This window comes from Postia placenta (assembly GCF_002117355.1).
Source record: "Postia placenta MAD-698-R-SB12 unplaced genomic scaffold POSPLAscaffold_8, whole genome shotgun sequence".
Classification (NCBI taxonomy): domain Eukaryota; kingdom Fungi; phylum Basidiomycota; class Agaricomycetes; order Polyporales; family Adustoporiaceae; genus Rhodonia; species Rhodonia placenta.
In genome coordinates, this window is record NW_020169839.1 from 417,616 (window position 1) to 437,636 (window position 20,021).

The 20,021-nt window shown below is 49.5% G+C and overlaps 6 protein-coding genes across 6 annotated transcripts; 2 read left to right on the plus strand and 4 right to left on the minus strand.

The window, feature by feature from the left end:
• Positions 1 to 221: 221 nt before the first annotated feature.
• POSPLADRAFT_1046834 (hypothetical protein) lies at positions 222 to 2,284 on the plus strand (the record flags this gene model as incomplete). Its single annotated transcript, XM_024479130.1, has 10 exons — positions 222 to 279; positions 433 to 521; positions 659 to 698; positions 784 to 833; positions 928 to 991; positions 1,140 to 1,183; positions 1,269 to 1,315; positions 1,494 to 1,509; positions 1,770 to 1,872; positions 2,046 to 2,284. 10 exons carry the CDS (start codon positions 222 to 224, stop codon positions 2,282 to 2,284), a joined length of 750 nt encoding a protein of 249 aa, XP_024338243.1.
• A 197-nt stretch (positions 2,285 to 2,481) lies between these two features.
• POSPLADRAFT_1145253 (hypothetical protein) lies at positions 2,482 to 4,269 on the minus strand (the record flags this gene model as incomplete). Its single annotated transcript, XM_024485779.1, has 10 exons — positions 2,482 to 2,878; positions 2,931 to 2,962; positions 3,014 to 3,065; positions 3,116 to 3,131; positions 3,188 to 3,325; positions 3,440 to 3,485; positions 3,581 to 3,678; positions 3,900 to 4,064; positions 4,117 to 4,151; positions 4,223 to 4,269. 10 exons carry the CDS (start codon positions 4,267 to 4,269, stop codon positions 2,482 to 2,484), a joined length of 1,026 nt encoding a protein of 341 aa, XP_024338244.1.
• Positions 4,270 to 5,570: 1,301 nt separating this feature from the next.
• On the plus strand, positions 5,571 to 9,089 carry POSPLADRAFT_1034108 (hypothetical protein; the record flags this gene model as incomplete). The annotated part of the gene is made up of 13 exons (XM_024476990.1): positions 5,571 to 5,705; positions 5,803 to 5,962; positions 6,036 to 6,058; positions 6,190 to 6,376; positions 6,636 to 6,724; positions 7,229 to 7,283; positions 7,581 to 7,633; positions 7,681 to 7,693; positions 7,968 to 8,175; positions 8,215 to 8,285; positions 8,328 to 8,369; positions 8,613 to 8,789; positions 9,007 to 9,089. 13 exons carry the CDS (start codon positions 5,571 to 5,573, stop codon positions 9,087 to 9,089), a joined length of 1,296 nt encoding a protein of 431 aa, XP_024338245.1.
• A 201-nt stretch (positions 9,090 to 9,290) lies between these two features.
• POSPLADRAFT_1144660 (hypothetical protein) lies at positions 9,291 to 10,838 on the minus strand (the record flags this gene model as incomplete). The annotated part of the gene is made up of 7 exons (XM_024485722.1): positions 9,291 to 9,675; positions 9,729 to 9,760; positions 9,812 to 9,863; positions 9,914 to 9,929; positions 9,986 to 10,154; positions 10,526 to 10,591; positions 10,701 to 10,838. The coding sequence occupies 7 exons, from the start codon at positions 10,836 to 10,838 to the stop codon at positions 9,291 to 9,293; spliced, it is 858 nt and encodes a 285-aa protein (XP_024338246.1).
• A 2,113-nt stretch (positions 10,839 to 12,951) lies between these two features.
• POSPLADRAFT_1040087 (hypothetical protein) lies at positions 12,952 to 13,466 on the minus strand. The gene is given in 2 exon segments (XM_024477666.1): positions 12,952 to 13,091; positions 13,109 to 13,466. The coding sequence occupies 1 exon segment, from the start codon at positions 13,283 to 13,285 to the stop codon at positions 13,109 to 13,111; it is 177 nt and encodes a 58-aa protein (XP_024338247.1). The 5' UTR covers positions 13,286 to 13,466; the 3' UTR covers positions 12,952 to 13,091.
• Positions 13,467 to 14,750: 1,284 nt separating this feature from the next.
• POSPLADRAFT_1144231 (hypothetical protein) lies at positions 14,751 to 18,875 on the minus strand (the record flags this gene model as incomplete). Its single annotated transcript, XM_024485677.1, has 14 exons — positions 14,751 to 15,171; positions 15,271 to 15,411; positions 15,828 to 15,845; positions 16,648 to 16,817; positions 17,107 to 17,479; positions 17,534 to 17,565; positions 17,622 to 17,673; positions 17,724 to 17,739; positions 17,796 to 17,851; positions 18,051 to 18,094; positions 18,188 to 18,285; positions 18,338 to 18,462; positions 18,672 to 18,692; positions 18,823 to 18,875. The coding sequence occupies 14 exons, from the start codon at positions 18,873 to 18,875 to the stop codon at positions 14,751 to 14,753; spliced, it is 1,620 nt and encodes a 539-aa protein (XP_024338248.1).
• Positions 18,876 to 20,021: the final 1,146 nt, after the last annotated feature.

Sequence of the window (20,021 nt, forward strand, 5' to 3'; positions counted from 1 at the left end):
GGAGCTCATGAACGTGCTATCGAGTCTACAGTGTAGACGAAGCACGATCTGTGAGCAACACGGCCTTTGGTGCTCACAAGATGGCCGGGACCTCTTCTCAAGTCTCTTCATGTCTCGCGCGCGCTGACTCCTTAGAGCAGTGTAGCGGTCAGCTGATTCTAGGCCCTTGCAGTCCTCACCCCTGCTGCATTCTCTGATCCCATCTTCCTGTTCTGTGCCCAATGCATATTGCGTGTATCCTGACGAATGAGGGACTCTTTACGCCATTGAACGGCAACCGTAAGTGCTGCAATTGTCCGGCTGGAACTTCATGAACTAACTTCTAGGCGAATGAAAACTGTGTATGCTAGCGCATCTAGTAGCTTGCAGGACGGTTGCCCCTCAACCGGCCCAGACTCCTGTAGTGTCCCGCTGTTGACATCTTGCGATCAGTCGTTGGCCTTCTCACTGGTGACAACAAACGATCAAATTCTCTCGCGTCGCTTTCTGGGCATACCTCGAATTATGCTCGACGGCTCCTCGTCTATCAATCCTTGCTCTGTGATCAATGACCGCCCCACGATGACTATCCGACGCGGAATTCCCTCACGCCGATGTCCCCTTCCTAGATCCTTGCACAGTATATATGAGGCTATATGCTACCTCTCCGATGTCCTAGAGGGTGTTCGACCGCTTGGTCAACTGGAGCAGTGTCGCTGGTGCGTACATCTATTCAATTGAAGTATATGAGACTCTGGCGGGGATCGAGACTGGAGACAATATAATGAACGGTATTCTACCCAGCTTACATCCAGCAAACACGTAAGGAACCAAGTATACGCGGATCTACTACCGTAAGTATCGATTATATGTCCAACAAAGTATGTCTTTGTTCTCTTATCCGCTCTTGACACAGCCACCCTGACGGTGCGTTCACGCATGTTGCAGAGAATCTCCACCTTCATGCTCGCGTGGCCGGGACAATGTTACGCATTGCTGCAAGTTAGCCTCGGTACGAGCGATCTTCTCTTCTTGTAATCTGTCATCTCGCTGCATTCTCCGTCTCCAATTTGGATATTGTACATTGCCAGTGGCTCCTGGGAGGGGGGGGGGAGTTAGTGCAGACCGATGTCGTGTTAGATGTGGTGTCTTGTAACAAGAATGCAATGCGAACGATCGGATTGACGCAGAACTCTTCACCACTGTACGTTCTTGAAGCAACACGGTGAAGAATGACTGCAGATTATGAATGCCGCTGGAAGTATGAAGATATCCATGTCAGCCAGTAGACATCCTGGAGAAAGAATCTCGCCATCTCGAAGGAGCAGCATGAACAGTATGTGCGCCTGATGAAGAGGAGGCAAAATCGCTTTTGATAAAGTGGACGGTCGAGCCACATCTCATGCAAGACTCCGTGGACCGTCTGAAGTCCACAAGACATATTCTGTGGAATAGGTTAAAATATTTTGAACAACATACATCCACTATTCTATTGATGTTCAATCTCCTGCAAGAAAGAGCACAAAGCAGGTGAGTATATGTCCAGCCTTGTGTTGTACGCTGTGAATAGGGGCAGATATGTGCGTATGGAGAATCGAGCCCGATAGCTCTCTAGGGAAGAAAGCTGGCTGAACCCAGCTCTATAATGCAGATATAGCTGACGCGGGACATAGCGTTCCTCTGGAAGACAGCGTCGTTTGCGAGGAGGGCAATTGTAACAATGGGGGGGGGAGAGTTACGTCTTACTTATTACACTATTGTAGCACTGCTCACTAACATCGTGTCTCCAGGCAAGCCTAACGCAAATCACGAGTCAAAAGCTTAACGGGCTCGAGTACTGGTGCCAAAACTCGCCCAGATGGTCGCCAGAGTTCCCTCGTGCCTCCAGGAAAGGTGTGTTTCATCTGCAACTCGCCTTTGCTTTTGGTCGGAGTCACGGGAGTTGTTTGCGTGGTTGCCGGTGCGCATTAACCGAGGAATATCTTACTCTTCGTGTTCTGCAAATCCTGCCTCGTCCTATTCGGTTATTACCCATACCGTATATTTGCCAGAATAAATGCGTGCAGGAAACTTTGGCAGTCAAGGTGATCTCATGTACGATCCAACATGGCTAGGCGATTTGCATGTCTCGGCTGATGGCAGAACCTGCTCGCCCTCCGAAATTCTACATGACAGGGTAGGAAATAAGGGTGGAGACGTTGCGGTAATTACGAGCTACGAGGACAGTCGTGGTTCGATTAGCGGAATCTCGATGGCGAAAATATCCAGGGTGACAAGATGCGTCCATAGCGAAAAAATTGAATGAAAGCATGTGTGCGCTACCAAGAGGAGATGAGGAGATGAGGTCCAAGATAACGTATAAATAGTCGAATTTCACGGCTGAAAGCACCTGTATGCGGCAGACTGTGTCATACACAAACATGAGAGTAGTTGAAAGAAATGTTGCTCCTGGTTGTTGATATTCTTCAATAAGACTGTTGACCGGTATTGAGTGTCACTAACCTAGACAATATCTATCATGCGCTGGTCGAAACCCTCATCTAGCGCTTCAGCCAAATCGCCGCCGGCAGCGCCTTCCTTGCCAGTCTCCTGCTTGCAAACTGCGGTAGTTGCCGTTCGAGTCAGAGCCTTGTCGGCATCTGAAGGGGACTTTGCGCTGTCGCTAAGGTCAACTGCTCCATCGACTTGCGTCGCATCATTGAGCCCGTCTAGCTCGCCTTCGAGATCGTCGTCAGAGGCCCCAGGCTCATCTTCGAGCATCTCGCCTAAGTTGCCGATGATCCTTGATGCGAAGCTTGAGAACGAGCTTCCGCGGGAGGATATAGTGCTGTCATCAACGTCCGGGCTGGAGAAATGGCGGAGGTTGAGGAAGAAGCGGCATAGCACTACGGTACTGATTCTGTGAGTCGACATCTTTAGAGCGTGTCATCAGTAAAAGAATGTGCACTTACAATTCCACGGGTTCAGACAAGTCGATCAATTTCTAAAAAGATACTGCTCAGTGATTATGTATATTCATCTGAGTAGCACTAACCCCTAGGACTAATTTGACCACAATATTGGCTGCGTTGAGCCCGACTACTAGCCTGCGACACTTTATTATAGTATAACTTCATTGGTGAGAAAATATACTTACGCAAAGTGGACGGTACCTACATACACATTTATAGCAGCACAATCATACTCTGCATTGGTTTAAAGCGCGCACCATCCCGAAATAACACAGCCGTGAGGGATCCTCTGCTGGTCCACGCAGTCACTGCTCGGCTGGCATGTGTTGCTTGCCATGTTGAGACAACAACCAAAAGATTTGAGATGAGGACACATGATCTGCTGACAAGGAAGACTGGGAAAGCAATGAGTACACCACATATTCTGGGGAGCATGCGCATTGGCTGCCTTACATCTAGAGCAGCTCGTCAGACCTCAGCAGATGTGACTGGCCACTGATGTGACATACATGTTAGTCTCGGAGGTAGAGAATGAGATTCCAACGGTGCAATTCCCTGCAATATTATAGACTAAAGACATTCTAGACGTGCTATACTGTGACCAATGCATAATTGAGAGATAGAACATCTACAGTGAAGTACACACTTACAATGTTGATAGCAACTGGAGCAAGCCCCAACATCATTACAATGACGGCCTTCGTCCACCGCCGGCCGTCGATAGCATAGACTCGGATTGACGCAAATGCTGTCAGCCACATGCCATTAGATTGTTGCACCGGAGAGTGAGGGAAGACACACCTGCCTGGGCGAGATATATCCCGCAAGCAGTACCTATGTAGACTAAGTACGAGATGAATCCGCTATAAAAAACATAGTTGAGCATTCCCGTCAAGCATAGTATATGTCCAAATATAAGTCACCCCTGAGGATGTCATGAGCTAGAGCGATCAGGAACAGTATTGACACTCACTTCACATGATGTCATGGTAGATTCAACAACATTCGAAATAATGTTTACAAAGGTTGTGTAGCGGAGAGCTAGGTATAGGGCAGTCGCTCCCGTGATCTTGCGAGACCAGACAGCCCGCCACTCCAGATTGAAGGAGATGATGGCATCATAGACAAACATGCCTAGTCTGCGCATCAGTGAGGGTTGCATTGACGAGCATTGTCATGTACACACTTATACCCACGGCTTTGATATATTCTCCTACCAAGCTGCAGCATCAGGAAGAACTACGTATTAATACATGGAGGAGCACTCGTTGAGAAAGGCAACTTATACATACTGTGAGAATAGGAGGACTTTGGCTTCTTCCATGCTTGACAGAGACATGACAACTAGAATGAAATGCAAACATGCCTGCAACTCACATATATATGCGTGTCGAGAGCAACATCTGTTCATCATGCGAGATATAATATGGCCAATCGCGCGATGAATTACAAGGCGAGGTGAGAATCAACTCGGAAGGCATGGCTTGTTCATATCACCACTTCCTGTCCAAATCAACTAGTAGGTTGAGCTCGGATAAGGATGCCGATGCGACACACATGGACAGATGGAAACACCGGGACCTGTTACAACCTACCTGAACAAATGTTTGCAGGCTACAAGGGTAGTACTATTACCAAGAGGATCGCGTTCATCTAGTGATCAATGTACACGTATATCAGTGTAATTATCCAAGGAAAGTAATGGGGTCAAGGTTACCATGCCACTCCTTTCACGTGATCTGAAACATCAAGCATGAATGATCACATTGTCCTATCGATGCAGGTGAAATGAGTATATGACAATTACTGATAGAGCAACCGCGATACGTAGCGGCGATACCAGCTGCCTGAACCGAACTGACGCACCAGTATTGAGATAACGTGAAGTGATTTGGGCCATTCACCTACGACGAGGTCTTGCATGAGCCAAAACAAGGACTGACGGCGCGTGATGCCACGATATATCGGAAACGGTCGAGCGAGGTATATGATCACCAATCGTGATCAAGGGGGCCGCATCTGTGTAACTGAGGCAATATGTATGCAATCAGTAGAAGATGTAAAAGCGTAGCGTTCTTCGTGAACCCGAAACGTCAAGATATGTCAAGACGAGCCGATGCTACGCAGCCTTCGAGGAAGCTTTATACACGCACGCCTTGCTTGTTTAGCTCAAATGAGACAGGCTCGGAATGGAGCCCGAGTATTCAGTTTTTCCTTTCCAAGCACGTGTCGATAGGACGTTACGCCAGTCGGAGTGGAAACTGGCCCAATTTACATGGATTGAATAGCAAAGGGAGCGCCGACGTCAATCGCGAGGAATAGATTCTCTTGTGCCCGCGTTGTGCCGTCCCTGTGCAGGAGATGAGATACGAGCACAGCGTCGAAAGAAAGCAACTGCAGGTCAACACAAAGATGGTTGTGCAGCGGAAGGCACAAGGTCATGATGAGCCCATGATATGCAGACTTCGAAAGTTCTCTGTATATGCATATAACTTGACGCCTAAATATGCGTCACCCGATCAGTTCAAATGAGGGGGACTCGGGATAGAGTCCACGTAGCTAGTATTAATTGACGGGCAGCGGTCTAATATCAACGGCAGTAGACACATTGAACCGCGGAGAGCCAGCAGTAGCGGCGAGATGTCTAAATCTGTTTACATCCGTGCACATAGGCTGAGATGCAGAACACAGCACCATGCAGATTCGCTGGCGGTGGAAGAGATGAAGTGGTACTGCTGTGACAGATATTTAGTTGACGAGGAAGATCAAGGCAGTGTAATCGCCCAACAATGACCGACGGACATGAACGCCTCCCTTAGAGACACGATGCTGATAGTTGCAAAGATCACTGGTCATGTTTTGCGCATCGCAGTTGCCGGTCGGACCATGTCAGATCTTCTGCAGAGGTTCTGCTTCCAGCGTGGCTGTGTCGACAGGCATTCCTTATAACCTCAGGAAGCAGATACAGGCGCGGTCTCCGAGGATCACCGGCGGCAGAAGAGAGAACGGGAGTCAGCTCCGTGCTGACCCGCGTAGGTGTCCATATAGGTATTGAGTTGCCAATCTGTGGTCGGCGCCCCGCAAAGTGCCATATATTGCACTCAGAACTACGGCTCAAGTGCATCCTCGTGAGTCGATGACGAACACCTGGACGAGGACGGCCAGAGAGCGGGCGTCTCGCGTAGGGCATCATGCACATGATAATCATTCAGGTTCCATCTCAGAAAGCTTCACTCTCCCCTTTAACTTGTTGGTGTAGACGTGTCGACATAATTGGGAGCTTGCATGGGTCACATCTAGGGTGCATAGTGAGACTGCTTATCGCAGGTATAAACCACAGGAGAACGCACCGGAATGGGACGTGTCACTTCTGTGGAAGTCCAGCCGGTTGACGCGGTATGGGGGTGGCAAATGGATTGGGATGAGAGCATGTTGCACAGGATGGGGTGCGTGTTCGGCTGGTGACCAAAAGACTACGAACGGAGTAGGAAGAGTAGTGAACAAACGCACTGTAACGAGAGATCCAGACCATTCTGGATGAAAACGGAATTTTATCAGCTGTCTAGTTGCGATTCTTGGTGTGCGTCACCTCGCAAGATAATGACAACAGAGACGGGTAGTGGTAATATCAACATTGATGTGATTATAGATGAAGGGCGTGTTGGGCGCAACAGAGCACGATTTTCGACGGGTTTATCTGAACAGGAGTAGCGTTCGTCGCTGAGGATGGCTACCAAAAGGCGAATGTAAACGAACAGCTTAACATTGGCGTCGAAGAACACGGAAACACAATCGTAAGGGTTTACAAGTACGACTTCTTCAGTTTCTGATCACAGAGTTCACCTTGAGTCTCGCATAGAATGCCTGTACAATCGAGATGAATATGAATTGGGCGACGGGCATGACGGAAGATACAGTCGAGACCAGCTGGGACGACCGATAGCATCGGCCTTCTCGGCCCGGACTTGCCGCACCCACGTCTCACCCTGTCTCACCTCGTCTCACTTCCGTCAGTTTCCGTCTTATTCAGTTTCTACTTACAACATATAGCTTGTGCCTCATTCCCTTGCTCGGGCGACGTTTCCACTGTGAAATTCAGTGCTCTGCTGTCGTCAAAATCGCATGAGCAACCATTACAGCGCTGCCTCTTTCTGGAGCCTCTCGTTCATAAGTGCGTCTGATCGGTGAAGACAGCGTCCTATGTCTGGAGGACATATCGAAGATCAGAGCCCACTGTCGATATGGCAGGGCTGATACCTCACGTACACTGCATGCTGGAAATACTTGATGGGTGGCAGGGCACATTGGACGTGGGCAGCGGGGCGTTGGTTTGCAAAGGCAAAGTGGTTCCAGGTTAGTTCGACTCCATTTCAGGTTGTCCGCCGAAGGAGCTCATGTGCGCCCCATCAAGTCTGCAGTCTGGACGATCACGGTTTGTGAACGATACAACCTCAACTCCTTGCAAGATGAGCGCTCGAGAATCGATACCGTTTCGCAGGCCCCTTCGTGTCTCACCTGCACTCATTCTTCGGGGCAGTGTCCTCTATCATCGATGCGAAAGTCGCCTAATACTAGACTGTGCGATATTCCAGCGTTCCTCTACCCCTCGCTTTCGCTCGCACCTTATTCTACTGCATCTAATACCTATAGTCTCCATTCTTGTCGAGCGGGGATATCACCTTCTCCAGCATCGAACGGCGATGGTGAGTAATGTGATGATCTGGTTCGGACTTCATCAACTGACTTTCAGGTGAATGAGAACGGTGTGTGTCAGCGCATCTAATAGGGTTCAAGATCGTTGCCTCTCATCCGCCCCAGACTCCCGTAACAGCCGATTGTCGACGTCTTGTGGTTACTCGTTGGCCTTCTCACTGGTAACAGCAAATGATCGCACCCTATTCCTCTCGCATTGCCTCGCGCGTATCTCGACCAACGTTCGACGGCTCGTCATTCCTATGATTTCCTTCTTTGCAGTCGATGACTGCCTCGCAAGGACTATCTAGCGCGGAACCCGTTCACGCCAATATTGCTTCCTAGACCCCCGCACAGTTTATGTGAGGCTACTCGACTCTGAAGTGTCCGCAGTGATTGCGCGAATACATTCAAGCGCAGTTACATGCTCTCGATTCCCTCGTTTGAATGGCGAGGACCTTCACTTCGAATTACCTGAAGATGTTCGATCGCCTGGTCCTGCCGGCAACATTGACTGTACTACACTGAAGCAGTACCTCCAAACTCAAGGTCTGTATATATTAGAGTGATGCGTTCGAGGCCGTCGATGTAGAATTTTCAAGCATGATATGGGTCTTGCCGATGGATCGAGAACTTGGATAACTGGAGTGGTTTCGGCTGCACGTACGTATTTCCGCGTCAAATATTTCATCTATCTCTTACTAGTTCTTGCCTATTCCACACAGTCAACGTTTCGTGTTGCTACAAGTTAGTCTTGGTACGAGTGGTCTTCGCGCCTGTATAATATGTCCTCCCGCTGTATCATCCGATTCAGCGCTTGGTGATTAATATAACATATATGACTACGACATTATCGCCTGCATGTCTCGTACGTACGAGTTGCCAGAGCCTGTGACATCTACAAGTCATATCTGGTCCAGAGTCTCAAAGGTGAAGACTTCCGACTCTTGCCGATCACAGTGCTGTAGATTGATTGGCGAATGTCCGTAGCTCTGTTCGAGCTTGATGTGGATCGCGCAGTAGAGGCACGGTTAACGCAGATGCTGGAGACCGGACTCGCTGGGATTATTTACACTCACCTTCTCGTATTTCTAGGCATGATCTGTCTGATGTGCAATATGTTTACGCGCTTGGTCGGCGTTGAGGAAGTCTTCTGCGTGGTCGTTGGTGAGTGTTAACCGAGATGTTTCCTGCTGTTCATTTCCAGCAGATTCTGCGTGTTCGCACTCGGTTATTGTACACAGTCTATAGTCGCCAGAAGTGAGGCGTGCAACACGGGCAGTCGACATCATCTCGAGTACATTCCAGTATGGTCAAGATGACTGCATGTTTCGATTGATGGCAGAACCCGTCTACCGTCTGACGCTCTACATGACATGAACAGAAAGCAACGATGGAGACGTTGCAGTAAATGCTGGATATGAGCATGGGTGTGAATACGTGGGGCACAATGAAGGAGCGGGATAGAAGCTTATGTACGGACCAAGAGGAGATGAAGTCCAAGAGGGGTGATGATAAATAGATGTTGCTACTACTACTGGAAGGGGAATTATTCAGCAGAGTGTCATACACGAACTTTCCAGGAATAGAGAAGAGCCTTGATACGTCTTGCTTCTAGCTAACGATGTGCTTCAGCGACACCACAGAACGGCATTGAGCATGACCGACCTAGACAATGTCTATTGTGCACTGGTCGATACCCACGTCCGGGGCTGCGAGTGGCTCGCAATCGGCAGCGGGCTTATCGTGGGTGCCCAGCCTGCATGTTGACGTAGTGGCCATTTGAGATGTTGAGGGAGTCTTTGTATTATCAGGGGGACAATTTGTACAGTCTAGGTCTCCCGCGCGGGGGCGCTCGTCTAGCTCATGATCCAATTCATCGTCGAGGGCCTGAGGGTCATTCTCAAACATATCTCCCAAATTTCCAAAGATCGTCGATGAAAGCCCTGAGAACAAGCTTCCGTTGGAGGATACAGCGCTGTCATTGGTGTCGGGACTGCCAGAAAAAAGGCGGAGGTTGAGGAAGAAACGGCACAGGACAATGGTACTGATGCTGTGAAATGACAGATTGAAATGTGTCAGTGAAGATGGAATCAGCGCACGTACTCTTCCACAGGGGAGGAAATGTCGACATTGGCCTACACAGATGTCACTAAGTACTTATACATAGTCATATTAGATGCACCTACACTTGTCAACAATCTGTTTGCAATGTCGGCTGCATTGAGCACAACCACGAGCCTGCGACGGTATACTATAGTATCGAATCACAGGTGGGAAATATGACTCACGCAAAGTGGATGGTACCTGCAAGTATAAGTATGTTGGTGCAGTCACACTCGATACTGAGGTGGAGCACGCACCACCCCGGAATAGCACAGCTATGAGGGATCCTTCACTATTCCAAGCTCCGACTCTTCGGTTGGAGCGTGCTGCCTGCCATGTCGAGACGACGACGAGAAGATTCGAGATGAGGATACATATGCGGGTGACGAGGAGGACTGTGAAAGTAGCAAATACATTACATTCAGGCTCAGGGGAAAGGTATAACAGCTGCCTTACGTCTTGAACATGTTGTCAGACTTCAGCATATGTGAATAGCTTCGAAGGAAACTTACGTGTCAGCCTTGGAGGTGGAGTATGAGTATTGAATGTTGCAAATCTCTGCAGTAGAATACAGGAATGTTTGAGACGCGCCGTACTGTGAACCACACACGAATGAGCAACAGAATATCTACAGTGAGATACATACTTACAATGTTTATCGCAACGGGGAAAAGTCCCAACATCATCACTATAATAGCTTTTGTCCACTGCCGACCGTCAATAGCATAGACTCGGATCGATGAAAAAGCTGTCAACCGCATGTGATAATACTGCTATGTCGGAGAGTGCAGGGAGACAAACCTGCCTGAGCAAGATATATCCCGCAGCTCGTACCCACTTGCACTAAGCTTGAGATGAAGTAGCTAGAACCAACATAGTTGAGCATTCTCAGACACAGGATGTAGCAAGAACAAATGTCACCCCTGAAAATTCCATAAGCTAGAATGACCAGGTAACAGTATAAAGGCTTACTTCGCATGACGGGATATTGAATGAGATGAGTGTTGTAATGACGTTTGCCAAGGTCACGTAGCGGAGAGCAAGGTATAGAGCAGTCGCTCCCGTGACCTTGTGAGACCAGACAGCCCGCCACTCCATATCAATGGACATGATGGAATCATACAAAAATAGGCCTGATTTATGTATCAGTGAGGGCTGCATTTACGAGCATCATAATGTGCACACTCATAGCCGTGACTATGATGTAGTCATTTATCAAGCTGCAGCATCGGAGAACGATATTCATCAGGACACGGTCAGCCGCTAGGTGATATAGTCAGCTTACGTATACTGGAGTAATTGGAGGAATTGGGTTTCATTCATGCTTGACTCAGATGTAACAATGAGAACGAGATGTACAGTAGGAGGTCCTTAGCTCACATATATATGCGTATCGAAGGTGGTGTCTGTTCATCAGGTGAGACATAGCTGTACAGTCTGCCACGCGAGCGAGATACTAATCGAGGTGAGATTCATGATAGAAATCATCGCTTCTTGGCGCATGTGCTTCCTGTTTGCTTCCACCTTTGGGTCCTGATATAACAAACGTAGTCAGATGACGACATTGATACCTGATACAATCTAGCCGCACAAGACGTGACAGACCACGAATGCGGTACTGCTCCGAGGATTGCCGACATACAAGGTTTACTATGTGCGCGTATCCGCAAGGTTGCGGTCCTGAAATATGGTACCGCATCATTCCTTTCGCCCGATATACAGCGTCTGTAACATATTATAACATTCAGCGGGGCATGCAGGTTTACCGAGGATACCACAACGGATTGGATGGAGACCACAATTAGTAGCACCATCGGTGTGCATCGGTCCGTTAAATGCAGCTAGGTAGTCAGATGATGTGAATTGGTATGGAGAGTTCGTCTAAGATGAGTCGAACATAGGACTTGCAATATACGACGCGAAGATGTACAAAAGGAGGATTCGCTGGAGTACAAAATCATCAATCATGATGAAGAGAGCCGCATCAATACACCCGAGGTCAGCCAGCGGAGGATGTAGCCATCGTAACCCTGCATTATTCATCGTGGGCTGTGCGTCTGGTCAACTGCAGGATCCGGTAGATCACGATGGGTAAAATCAGCAAACGCGGCCTTCCGCACGCACTACCATACATGATGCACACCTCGACCTGCTTAACGCGATCCGGAATGGCCACGCCTGGAGCACGAGCAGTCAATTGTCTGGATAGGATACCACGACTGCATGATGAAAAAAGAACAAAGTCTAAATGCATTGAACAACCGAGAGCGCCGACATCAACACCGAGCAACAGATCTGCTGATGTCGGAACGTGTCACATCGTTGCGCGCAGATGAAATACGAGGCATCGTACCAAGGGAGACAAAAGCCATGGAAGGCGGCTGAAACACTATTGTTCCGACAGGCGTTCAATTGAGGGCAACGGATGCGGCGTTTTCGCCCAATAGAGTCCAACGGACGTGCATGTCTCTGGATCACGATCACAGTGGCTGCACCGATCATGAATCACACGCTGCGTGTCACAGCTGCTGTTCGGACCATACCAGTGTTTCTGCAGAGGCTCTGCGCCCATCTGTTCGGGAGTGATGTTCGTCGCAGATTGTAACAGCCAGCATATTTGTGTGCTTCTAGTGTGGCTGCGCCAACATGCACGTCGTTGTAAACTCGGAAAGCAGATACGAGCGCAGTTGCAGAAGACACTGGAACACACCGAACAGAAGAGATATTTGGCAATGTCATAAGAAGACGTTAAGGTAATGTCCAAATGGCTTTCCAGGCGGGCCACGTACTGACTGTATGGATGTTCATATGCAAGTAGGCAAAATCTAGCCAGTAGCCAGTCAGCGCTCCACAAAGCCAGATACAGTGCCTCAACCACATTCTCGTTAGTTGATGATGAACGTCTTGGTGGGGACGGCCGGGGAGCGTGTTGGATTGTGGCGAGAGCATGCCACCGTATTTGGCATTGTTTGTAGTACCTCGCAGACTTTGGGCGAGCCGTCCTGTATGTTCCTTACGTGTTTGACAGAGCTCAGACAAACGCGATATATCTTCGTTAATTGTCCTCACTTCGGTGTGGTAGGGCCAAGTGGTTCACTGGCAAAATCCGCAGGAAGACGTCTTGCAAGCGCGGGTCGCGCGCTTCGCGTTCTGAACCATGATCGCGCTGTCTCGGTCTCCCTCGCTGGACCACCTCGTCAACCTCGCGCCTCCCGAACAACTACGCAATGCATTCCATGGCTAAACAACGACGGTGCGCATCAAGCAGGAATCGGCACAGCATATTGTGCGAAGATCAAGACAATAAGATAAGACATGCGCGTGAGGTGTGTAGGGTCGGCAGAAACATTGCTTGTTCGTTTTCTATCTCTCTTCGTTTTCTATCTCTCTTCACCCTGTATCCTCCATTCTGGACGGCCTGAGCGACGCGGATTGCGCGCGGGACATAGGGTCGAGCACGTGATCGTGCCTCCTCCGCTTGTTGGGGGAGCAACGCGTTTGTAAATAGAGTCGAGACTCATCACGCTGACTCCCTGAACAATAGCCTGCGATTGCATGATGTTTAGTGATGGTACTGTTCATTTTTGGCACACCACGACTGATATGCATGTACTAGACTACTTCATGTGAAGATTACTGGGTTACAGGTATATAGGGAGAAGAAATGGGCCTGTACGAGCTAGCGAACCACGTGCTATTCACAATTCTCTTAATCTAAATATTCGAACATTTGCTGGATCCCAGGCGGCACTTTCGCTTCTCCTCAAAGTCTACGAATCCTCCCAGGTACGTGATCCTCTCTTCGTGATTCACTCCTTCCAGTCTCAGCTAGCGCTGGGGCTATTCTATCATTTCTGATCCCGAACTCTCAGTCCACGAGGAGGCTGTAATAACGTCGACAACACCTGAGTTCAGATCCCATGAGCACAAAACCCCCACTACGACATCGGGTCTCGGACGAACTTTTACACAAACGCGTCACGGCTGGCCATCGCTAACCAAAGCCAGAGTCTCGGGACCATCGAAGCGGAGAACACGCTGTTCTCGACGATCGCGCCAGGGCGACTCCCTGGGCAATCAACGATGATCCTCGATTATCGAAGCCCCGCAGAAGACTGGCGGGCACTGTTAAAAGTCCTCACCGTCGCGAGGCACTACAAGTCGCAGTTCGATGCGCACTATCGACGACAGCTGCGGATCGGAGACCAGGAATAGGTGCGCGGCAGAGCCCAGAGCCAGGGATGCGCCAGGTGAAGGTCGTCGAGGCCGAGGGACTAGCGCAGGTCAGAGGTCAGCGACCTAGGTCAAGGAGTTCGAGACGTGAGCCGGGGGACGGCGGGTTCTCGCCGGAGTGAATGCTAGATGTCCATCCAGCCGCGAATCTTACTGAGTATCCACAACACCATCTTTTGCCCCCGTCACCAGCAGAACGCGAACAACGGCTACGGCGTCGTGCCAAACCTCATCTCTCGCTGAAGCATGCACCGACCGTTCTCGTCTGCATGTACGTCCGACGTGCCAGGTAGGTCTGAAGACGAAGACACATCTCGGAAGATATTCCTGAGATCCGAGTCCGACCGTCGAGGGGAAAATCTTGATCCTTCACGTACACCGCATGCTGCTGGCAGAACACACTGGGCAGAGGCAGGGCAGACGTATTTTGCAGAGGCAAAGTGGTTCCAGGTTCGTTCTCCGACACGGATCCATCTCAGCTTGTCCGCGGGAGGAGCTCATGTGAGGCACTATCGAGTCTGCAGTGTGAACGAACACGATCTGTGAGCGGTACAACCTCTGTCTCCGCGACATGGAAACTTGGAAATCCACGTCGTTTCGCATGTCCTTTTATGTCTCATGCGCGTTCATTCTCCATCGCAATACCCTCCTTTATTGATACTGCGGCTAACTAATTCTAGACCTATACGGTCCTCGTTTTCCAGTATTGTTCCCCCCTCGCGTTCGCTCACACCTCAATCTACTGCGTCCAATACTTATCGCTTCCATTCTTTCGGATGGTGGTCTCTTCTATCGCCGATCATTGATAGTGATATGCTGCAGCTCCACCTTCATGCTCGCGTGGCCGGGACGACGTGTCTTGTCGCTGCAAGTTAGTCTTGGTCGCTCTGTATGAAGTGAGAAGAATGTCACTACGGGAAGCGGCAGTATTCCGTCCATGGCGTAAATAATTATCGCGCAATGGTTGAAGGCCTTGTATAAGACTTTGCGCTCGACGACATTCCCCTTGCGAGTCTCCCACTTAGCGACGGCTTCGTCCATCAGAGGGGTTATTTGAGCCCGAGCTTTATCGGCGTCGGAAACAGATATCGTGGAGATCGTTTGGGTCGTCAAGTTCTCACGTGTCATTGAGGTCGTGTAGCCCATGATTCCAGTCATCGCCAAATGTCTGAGGCCTTCCTCGAGCATTTCATCCACGGTGCCGACGACACTGGGAGAATAAAGTACTATCTTTGACTTCAGGCAGCTATGTGAGTTGCGAAGCTCGAGAGAAACGCGGCCTAAGACCTGCGAATAACACAGCGCTCACTTGAATGTCCGGGTAACGCCGCCAGCCTGGTCTCTCGCAGTACCCCATTCGTCGTTCTCCGGCGCTGTAGAGGGCTCAATTCTCATGCCGCTGAAGGCAAAGCTGAGGATTTTAGTGATCTCATCGTGGGATGCGCGCCAGCTAGCGACGCAGAAGTAGACAGCAGGAAAGCACAGGTTTCCTGGGCAGACAGAATTGAGTCAGACGTAAAGATTTGCGGCGGATGGATTGGAGTTGATGGAGGGAGACACGGCCCGCTAGAGAAAGACAGGCGAGAGTGCAGAAGCCAAGAGGCATTGAGCGCGATCGAACACGGGACAGATCAAATCTCAGTAGAAGTCGCTTCGAACGGGCGTCTATGCCGAGCAATGTCTCATGCAAGAGCCCGTCTGTCGTCGACAAGACATTCTCTGCCTAATAATCCAGAGATCTTAGCGGTTATTGAAGAATGCATATCGACAATCCTACTTGTGTTCAATGTCCTGCAAGGAGAACCCACATCATGTGAGTGTATCTTCAGTCCCTGCTGTTCGCCATAAGAAGTCATTACGACTCACGGCCCGGTGACACATGAGCTACATGGAACATTTTGATCCGGCCTCCATGAAGAAGCTATCCCCGTCCAGAATGTTTCCATGGCATATGATGGCATTGTCGATCTCTGCTCCGCTGCTCGATCGAGACATGTCGGGAGAGGACGGAAGAATATCAGGGCCTCTGCAACGTGAGCCTCAAGTGCTGCAGTAGCGCCAGTATGTCGGTATGTATATCTACCCACTCTCAGTCCTGCCTGCATTTGCAGGTGGCACCCTCATGAACACGCACGTCACGCCAAGTACAGGAGAACTTGCAAACAACGTTTAAGCAGCTGCCTTCCTGACGGGTGGCTTTAGACGCAGTCGCGAGCACCCGTTGAAAGCCCGCTGTCGCGGGAATTTAAGCTTCACGCATGAGATACGGGTGCACAAGAGCAGTCTGGTCTGCGAAGAAGAGCAAACTCGTGCATGTGGAGTATCGAGCTCGATGGCCCTATAGAGAGCTACTCCCAGCACCCTGATGCACATATAACTGACGCGTTATATAGTATCCCACTGGATGACAAGGTCATCGTCGGCGAGGGAAATCAGGAGCGGGAGAGCATCGTCTCTTGCTCATCATCGTGCTGTATCATGGCTTACAAGAAAGTGCGTTTTTCGCCATGCTTAAGGCGGGTCACAGATAATAAGCTTAGTGGACTCGAATACTCGCCAAATGGTATCCAACCACCTCCCCGTATGTCCAAGCAAAGTCCGTTGCATCTGCAACTGCACTTTTAGTCTAAGCCTGAGGAAATCGTTCGCATGGTCTCCAGTGAGCGTTGACCATGGGTTCTCCTACTCGTGCCCTGCACGCTCTGCGTTTCCGCACCCGGCCTTGATGTACAAGGTATAGTCGCCAGGAGAAAGGTGTGCAGAAACCACTGGCAGTCGACTTCCATGTACATTCCGGCATGACTGAGCTGGTCGCACGTCTCGATTGATGACAGGCTCCGACCGCCCTCGTTTATTCTACATGATATGGATATAAAATAAGGATGTAGACATTGCAATACCCTAGACTAGCTATGAGGAGAGCTGTGAGATAGATCAGCAGCAATTCGAGGGCAAGGATATCAAGAGGAGATGAGGTCCAAGATACTAATAAATAGGCGCGATCCCAATGCTGGAAGTGGCTGTTTCAGGCAGATTGCGTCACGTATGATCATGAAAGGAATTGAAGGGAGCTTTGATGAGTGGTGATCCTGTTTGATGCAATATCCTTCAGTAAGACTGCAAATTGGTATTGAGCGTCGCCAACCTGGACAATGCCTATCGCAAGCTGATCTAACCGCTCATCAGCGCCTCCCTCGTCGCTCTCCTGCTTGCAAGCTGCCGTAGTGGCTGTTCGAGTCTGAGCCTTGTTGAAATATGAGGGAGCCTTTGCATTGTCATCAAGGTTGCCTTCCGTGTTGACTTCTCCCGCATCATTGAGCTCGTCTAGCTCGTGGTCTAAGTCGTCGTCAGGAGCCCCAGGCTCGTCCTCGAGCATCTCGCCCAAATTGCCAATGATTCTGGATGCGAAGCTTGAGAACGAGCTTCTGTGGGAGGATACAGTGTTGTCATTGACATCGGGGCTGCTGGAGAAATGGCGAAGATTGAGGAAGAAGCGGCATAGCACCACGGTACTGATCCTGCGAATTAACAGGTTTAGAATGTGTCGTCAAATAAAGAGTTGGAGCACGTACCATTCTGTGGCTTGGGACAGGTCAAGTGTTTCCTACAACAAACATCGCTATATAATAATGCATAATGATGTCAAGTACACAGACCCACTCCCATCAGGAATGTGACCACCAGGTCGGCTGCATTGAGTACAACTACCAGCCTGTGACAGTATATTATAGTATAACATCGAAGGTAGGAAAATAGACCTACGCAAAGTGGACAGTACCTATAGATACGAGTGTATTGACATAATATCACTTCATATTGAGGTAGAGCACGCACCATCGCGAAATAACACAACAGTGATGGATCCTCTGCTACTCCGCGCAGTCACTGCTCTGCTAGAACGTGTGGCCTGCCATGTTGAGACAACAACGAGAAAATTTGAGACGAGGACACATATTCGGGTGACAAGAAGGACTGGGAAAGCAACGAACACATTGCATCACGGCTCAAGAGACATGCGTATCAGCCTTCTTACATCTTCAAAAGCCTATAAGACTGCAGCAGATATGATTGGCTACTGGCGTGACGTACATATGATCCTCGGTAGTGGAGAATGAGTATTCGACGGCGCAATACTGTGCAATATGTGTCAAGACTAATGTAGATGCGCCATACTGAGAATGATGCATGAATGAGCAATATGTTTGTGCAGTGACGTGCCTACTTACAACATTGAGAGCAACGGGTACAAGTCCCAACATCATCACCATGGTGGCCTTCATCCACCGCCGGCCATCGATAGCATAGACTCGGATTGATGCAAATGCTGTCAGCTCATGGAATGAGACTGTTGCAGTGAAGAATGAAGGCAGACATACCTGCCTGGGCAAGATACATCCCGCAGAGTGAACCTGTCACCACTAAGTCTGGAATGAAGTCGCTAAAACCAACACAGTTGAGCATTCTCATAAAGTACAGGATAAGTCCAAAACGAAGATCACCCCTAAGAAGGTATTGAGCTTACATCAAATTGAGCATTATGGGGACTCACTTCACATGATACAATGGTAGAGACAAGAATAAACATAATGAAATTTACTAAGGTCACATAGCGGAGCGCTAAGTATAGAGCAGTCGCTCCGGTCATTTTGCGAGTCCAGACAGCCCGCCACTCCAGCTTGTAGGAGATGATGGAATCGTACACAAACAGACCTAATTTGTGCATCAAGGGGGCTGCATTGACGAGCATTGTAATGTATGCACTCATCGCTATGCCATCAATATATGTTTCTGTCAAGCTGCCGTATCGTGGAAACATATGTATCAACTCATGGAATACCACTAGTTGAGAAAGTCAGCTTACGCATACATGAAGAATTCGACGAATTGGGCTTCATCCACGCTTGCTTCGGACATGACAAATAGAACGTAAAGCAAATGTGTCCGTAGCTCATGTATATATGCGTGTCGAGTAAGGCATCTGTTCATCAGGTGAGATAGTTCATGATCAGATGTGCGAGGCGGATACAAGGCGAGGTGAGATGTAACTCAAAGGGGGTCATTTGTACACGTCACCGCCTCCTGTCCAAGTCAACTACTAGGTATATGGCTCGGATAAGGATGCCGATGACACACACGGACAGATGGAAACACCGGGACCTATCACAATCTGCCTGAACACAGCTTGCGGGCCACGAAGGCGGTACCACTACGAGGATTATGGTGGTCATTTGATGATAAATATGCATGTGTAGCAGCGCGATTGTCGTGAAGTACTGGGGTTGAAATTACCTTACCATATCTTGCATTCGATGTGCAACGTCCGGCACGCAAGATCATATTGTTCTATCGATGCGGGTACACCGAACACATCGCAACAGCAGGTACAGCGACTGCAATACGTAGCAATGGTCCTGGCTCCTTACGAAGAATTGACGCACCCGTATTGAGATGATATGAAGTGGTATGAAGAGCCAGCCTACGACGATGTCCTGCCTGAGTCGAGGCAAGGGCTAACAGTAGATGACGCCAGGATGTACCTGGACAACGCATCTGCATTTGAGTACAAGACCACCAGTTCCAATCAAGAGAGATACATCTGTGTAGCTGAGGTTACCTGTATGCATTCCGTGGGAGTCGCATATGGAGTAGCTAGCATTCACCGTGGGCCGTGTATCGATCGGCAGGATCCGGACTTTGATGCAGCCGGCAGTGAGCAGTCATGAGGGACTTTCCCATGACGAGGGCCTGTCTGCGTCAAGGCTAGAACTGATACCATACGGCTCGAGTGAATATTGAAGAAGGGGCCCCTGATTAAGTACGAGGTCGTCAATGGTGACTACGAGAGCCTCAACTGTGTTCGCCTACGCGTGGTCAGTGGACAATCTCATAGTACTGCACCATTCGTCGTGGGTTGTGCATTCGGCCAGGAGTATCTAGCGAATGATGATGGGTCAGAACAAGCCCATGGTACGCACCCGTCGGGGTAACCCAGTTTGGTACGGTCACTTGCCATGACACCTTCGCATGCCTTGCTTGGTTGGCCCAAACTAGATACTCGGG

Bases quoted from the DNA above. Each gene is read 5' to 3' on its own strand.
- POSPLADRAFT_1040087 (XM_024477666.1), bottom strand. From the start codon at position 13,285: ATGCAATCGCAGGCTATTGTTCAGGGAGTCAGCGTGATGAGTCTCGAC.